Genomic DNA, 6,000 nt, shown 5'->3' with positions numbered 1-6,000 from the left:
CCTTTCTAGAAGCTCTTCACAGACAATCAGTCAATCATCCGGTACTCAGTCAATCATCCCAGGGTCTCCAGCCCCAGCAAAGGGCCAGGTTCAGAGGCAACATCAGTAATGCTTAGTTAATGAATGAATGACAGACCATACACGAAATCTGTGCCAATGAAAACACCATCAAGGATTGGTACCATCATTTTTCCACTGTGCTTCTACTCCAAGAACCACCTACAGAGCTTTGAAAGGGCATGGGTCTCTGAGCCAGGAAATCTGCCTTCTAGTCTTGGCCCTGACATGGATATGCTGTGGACAAGTCACTTGACCTTTCTGGGCCAGGAAAAATAAATGCTGCCCTCTGGTCCCACAGGTAATAAGCAGATGAACATAAACAGATGAACAGGAGGCATAACGGCCATTATTTTAGTTATCTCCATCTGAAAATGGGGCAAACTTCAGACAGACAGTAGTTTCTGTGGGGCTCCATCTGAGCCATGGCCTTAAACCCTTAGCCAAAAAGACTGTCACCTTAGCACCTAATTTCTTTGAGATAATCTTTTTTTTCACCCGGGGCTGCCCATTTCAAATGCAAATATGCCCCTGGCAGAGACAGAGGGACTCTCTGTCACTCAGACCTGAGCAGGAGCAGGCCTATCAAGCACGGGATGAGAAGGGTCATGTGACCAAGTCATGTGACCAAGAGAGCGCCTCAAAGAGAGACAGGGCAGAGAGGAAAAAGGGAAAGAGGCAGGCTCTCCTTCCTTAGGGGAAGAAAATTGGGGGAATCCCCAGGTGAGGAGAGAAAAGTCCAGAGAGAAGGAGTTGGAAGCAGCAGATTGGGGGAGGCCTCTTAGCCCCAGATCTGGACTGTGCTTCTAACTGAGGAGGTCTTTTCTTTGGGCCTCCTTTCCTCCCTTGTCAAAAGGGTTAAGAGTTGCAAGATAAGAGAGATCAAATGGCTGGCAGCTAACACAGATGTTTGTCTCCTTCCCAGGCCTTAGTGGACCTCACAGTTTTGCTGAGTGTACCCCAGTCTGCAGGCACAGCCCCCTCTCCCCACCCCACTCGCTCTCCTTTGGCCAGCCAAGGCCCCCAGACAGTGACTCTTTGAATAGTTCCATGAAAGGACAGTTTGTCCTGGCTGCTGGACATTGTCCTTGGCATTGCTGGACAAGGGCCCCCCAGAACCAACTCCTCTCACTGCCTCCTTCCATACAGCTCTCTCTGCACCCCTTGTGTATGAAAGGAGGATAAGTGAGGTGGCAGCTGCTCCCTGACCCCACAGGCCACATTCTCACTCCATTCTGTTTCTGGAACCCCAACATGGAAGTCTCTCAGCCCACTCGAGCCACACGGTTTTCCCCTTCTCCAGCACCCAGGATCCTTAGCATGAGCACCACACAGCTTTCCATCTGATTGCACTCAATTCTCTATTCTTAGGTTGCTTGTGCTGACTTTGCCGTAAGGGCAGGGAGCAGGGCTTCACATTTTCTTGGATTCTCATGGAACACCTGGCATGGGGCTGGTCACATGGTGTTCACCGTACATCTGTGGAACTGAGGTGATTCTTTCATGTATTCAACAGACACCTACACCTGACAGGGCTCTTAGCCATTAGGCATTAGAGGCACTAAGGAGAGACCTTTCCAACACCTGGGAAAAGCTCGGCGATTCCTCTCAAGCAGTGTCGGCTCTGCAAGTATCACTGCCAATGGGAGCAAAGCAACCACAGCAAAATAACACGTGATGGAGACAGCAGGGGGCGAAGAAAGGTCTTTGGAGACAACTGGATTCAAACCCGGCTCTAACTACATAACTTCAGGCATATGACATGTTTTCTGCCTCAGTTTCCCTCACCTATAAAATGGGAATAAAAGTACCCATCTCATTGTGAGGACCGGAGGAGACAAGTGTGCCTGACTGCTAGCACAGCGCCTGGCCCATGGTAAAAGGTCAGTATGTGGGTACCGGAGAAAATGATAATAGTCACGAACTTAAAGAGTATAACCTGGAGTGAGGCTGGCAAGTGGCATTTTCTGCAGTGCCAGGAGCTGTTAGAAGAAGTGTCTTGCCAATGGGCTTCAGCCCCAGACAAGTTCACCATGGATTCAATGAGCCTGAGGAACGACAGCAGAACGTTCTTGGGGTGAAAGGCTTTATACCAAACTTTACTCCCACGGTGACAGGTCAATCACTAGAATCCCATCCACTCAGAGGGAGTCTGCATGCAGCAAGCTGGTCTCTGCCTCTGGGCCTCTCTGCCCCTGCAGTCGTCTCAGTCTCTGTCCTCTGCGCTGCTACCACTCCAGTTTCATCTCTGCTCTCCTGCAGCCAAGCCACTGTGTCGCCCAGAGCACTGGGTGGAGCTCTTTATACAGAATCAGTAACAATGTATTGCTCACACCTGTGTAGTGAGCTAGCCGACCCAGGCCAGGTGAGAATTCTGACCACAGGAACCTTCACTTTATGCACAAAATGTTGAAGACCAGGGCAAGAAAGAAGCATTTATGAGGAAGCCCCAAGCCACAGTCAGTCCTATTTAGAATTAGTTACCTACATACAAAGCACTATCAGGGCCCCAAAGCCACATCACTTTCTAGCAGGACTATTCATGAGGGCATGGAGGCTGGTACAAATATAAAAGAATAAGGCCTTTCTATTCTCCAGTTGTGGTACAACAGAGGGACAGAGCTTTGGAAACCACGGAGTAGAAAGGGCACTGGTGAGGGAGACAGAAGACTAGGCCTCAGGCCACCGTCTACTATGTAACCCCAGGCAAGCTCCGAACCATTCTAGATTGTCTCCCCACAAGCCACTCTCCTTCCCTCCACCCCTAATGCTCCACCACAGGGGAGGTTTGGAGGAAGGATAGCTGAGGTGTTCTGAAAACTAACATACTGGCCAAATGTGAAGTGGCACTATTCCTAGCTCTTGGGACAGGCACTCTCCATTTGCCCAGCCCTGCCCCTCGCTACCAAGCCCCTCTACACGCTCACCATCTTCAAGACTTGGTCAGTCTCTCCTTCCCATGAGCCTCTGAGGGGCCACCCAGAGCTGTGTTTCCACCCATGGCCACACTGTGGTGATGATTTGATGATCTGGGCAGGTTCAGCATCTAATTCTCCTCTCCGTTCCTGGAGCCCAGGGCCTGGCCCTGAGTCAACACCTTGGCAGTTTGAATAAACAAACAGGCTCTCCCAACTGCCTCAGGATGTAATAACCCCTCCAGCTCCTGACTGCAGCGTGCACTATTTCATTTCTTATTTCATGCAACATGTTCATATTGTGCTTAGCTAACATTTAACTTGGCGGACTGGTCTCATCAGCTCCCAGGGCTGCATCTCAGCACCCCCACAGCACCTGCCCCTGGGGAACACTCAGTAAGCATTTGCAGCCAGACAGTTCTTGGGTCTCAGCTGCCTGGTCAAGATGTTTGATAACTGCACATGTCAGACACTGGGAAGCAGGCGTTCAGAGTGGAAGGTTTGGAGCCAGCCTGGCAGATTACCTGACTCGCTCCCTCTGCCTCCGTATCTGTACAAGGAGCATGATACTGTCTGGACATCAAAGGACTGGGATTGGGATGAGCGTAAATCCCTGATACCTGTGAGCCCTTAGAACAGTGCCCATCACACGGTAAACTGACCGAGGTCACTGTTGCTGTTATTAGCTGAGACTGACCCTGTACTTCCAAGAAGGCTGGGCTCCATGAAGAAGGGGAACAGTGCCACCCACAGACAGCAGCTTTCTGTCTCAGGCCCGTGGCTCTGGAGCTGAAGGAGGAAGGTCAAATGTGACAGAAGTGTAGCAGAGCATGCCACTCCCAAATAGACTGCTCTGGCATATTGATTACTTTGAATTGTAGGCCCTTGGAAAAAAGCAAATGCAGGGAGAGGCTTTCTCTGAACTCCCCTTATCTGCCTAAACACAGATTGTCCAAAAGGAACTCAGTTGTCATAAACCCCCTCCCTGGGAGTTTCACCAACCAGGAAAGATTGACTCTTGTTACAGGAGAGGAGACTAGAAATACACACCACACCCAGACAGACTTTGACAAACAAACACACCTCCTATCTATTCTTTTCAGGGTCCGTCCATCTTTCCTAAAAGTCTCTGCTCACAGGCCTACCTCCCCCTCCCCATTCCCTATTTACAGTAGCATTTAATTCTGAACTCTAAGCCACCCCGGGTTGTCACAAATTTTTCCCTGTGTACCATGTACACGAGGTATGCATGTTAAGAGACTGTTTTTCTCTTGTTAATCTGTCTTTTATTACAGAGGTCTCAGCTAACAACACAGAAGGGTAGAGGGAATTTCCCCACCCCCATCCCCCATGACAGTACTTTAGTAAGAGGATTTCCAGAATCCTGCCACACTCAGTAGAAATACAGGGAATGTGACTCGGTGCTCACGGAGTCTCTAGAAGAAGCTGGGATCAGCACATCAGAACCCTTTCCCTGGGGGCCGCAGATCTCTGGGAAGCAGAAGTCCTGAAGTGCGTGGTGCAGGAAGGGGGTGGAGGCAGCATAGCATCTCACCACCAGGTCCTTTAACTAGTTGTGTGGCTTCTTTGTGAGCAAGACACATGCCCTTGTTGAGGGACGTGGGCCAAGATGCCTGAAATGTTCTCTCTACACAAGTGCTCAAATATTACAGCCACTCATTAACACAGCCTTAGCTCATGCTAGTCCTTCTGCTGGGAAATGCTCATTGGACTGCCTATAAAAATTCTATCTGTCCTCCAAAGCACAACTCAAAGGATGCCTTCTAATCACTTATCCAAAAATATTTGCTGAATCCCTACTTATTCAAATCAGACCTCTTCCACCAAGAGGAAGGAGTGCAGAGTCTAGTGTGGGCAACCAGGCAAATAAACATATTGAAATTCAGTGGGGGTGGGGGCAAGAATAGAGGCATTTACAAAGTACAGTGGGGTCTTCAAGCGCCCACCCGCAGGGAAGTCAACTGACCACGATTAAGCAAATGAATAAAGTCATTTCAATTTGAGAATCGTGTTGTGAAGAAAATAAAGTCGGTTAATGTGCAAGAAAATGGCTGGAAGTTCCGGTGGTCAAGGAAGGCCTCTCTGAAGTGACACTGAGCCGAGATCGGGACAACGCGAAGAGCTCAGAATGGGGAGGGTTTGATGGAGCAGAGAGGGCAGAGGCCAGGAAAGTGGGAACAGTGGTGACGGTGGTGAGCAGGGTGCTTTTGTGGAACAGAATCCATGTGTCTGAGGAATAGAAAGAATGTCATGGGTCTGGAATGTAGTGAGAGGAGAGTGGTGGGAGGTGAGCCAAACTGTGATTAAAGCATAAATAAAATGTTATACTCTATATTTTTCACTCAATGTTATAAGGTAAGAATATTCTCAGTTGTGCAAAACTATTTGTAAACATTTTTAATGACTGTATTAAAAAATCATTACATCAAAAAACAAAAAAGAAAGTTACCTTCTGCTAAAAAACAACATCATCTGAGGTCCCCTCCCGTTACGGAGATGCGCTCTGCTCAGTCTTGAGCAGAAGTCGGTGGGGAGAAGGGCAAAGAGCCATGGGAGCTGGGCGGCCCCCTCCTGCAGGTGTCATTGCCACTTCTGCACAAGGCTCAAAGTGACAACAGCCACACCGAGCAAACCCCGGAGACTGTTATGTCCAGTTCCCAACAGAGTGTCTGAGCCCAGATACTTCTCTCTCTTGAAAACTTCCCACCCCTCCTCTTGTGAGGTGGGTGCATTCCACTCTGACTCACAGCTTGAGGAGAAATAATGTAAATTCTCAGGTGTTCCCTGGTAAAGCCCACTTCCTGTCTCCTATTTGTAAGGAACAGGCAATGCTGAGGAGGCCGTCCTCCAGCAGGGTGCTCTCCTCTCTCCTCTCCTACTCTGGCTTTTGGCTTCTGGCTTCTCTGGACTCCACGGGCTCCCCTCTGCCAACATTTTAGTCCTCGGGGCTTGGGCTGCAGGGTCTGCGGAATTCTTGCCCATACTCGTGTATCCATTTGTTGGCCAC

At 49.4% G+C, this 6,000-nt stretch overlaps 1 protein-coding gene across 3 annotated transcripts in view; it reads right to left on the bottom strand.

The window, feature by feature from the left end:
* Positions 1 to 5,751: 5,751 nt before the first annotated feature.
* Positions 5,752 to 6,000, bottom strand: part of P4HA3 (prolyl 4-hydroxylase subunit alpha 3) — a 35,799-nt gene continuing 35,550 nt past the window's right edge. For all 3 annotated transcript variants that reach the window (XR_012122576.1, XM_037026301.2, XM_017672534.3), the window contains one exon: positions 5,752 to 5,999. Coding sequence is in view for 2 of the 3 variants with exons in the window: in XM_037026301.2 (XP_036882196.2) it covers positions 5,929 to 5,999 (71 nt within the window). In the remaining variant the exon portion in view is untranslated. The remainder of the gene's footprint in view (position 6,000) is intronic.

This window comes from Manis javanica, chromosome 11 (genome assembly GCF_040802235.1).
Source record: "Manis javanica isolate MJ-LG chromosome 11, MJ_LKY, whole genome shotgun sequence".
Classification (NCBI taxonomy): domain Eukaryota; kingdom Metazoa; phylum Chordata; class Mammalia; order Pholidota; family Manidae; genus Manis; species Manis javanica.
Note: the sequence above shows the minus strand (reverse complement) of the source record. Positions and strands in the feature narration are given on the sequence as shown.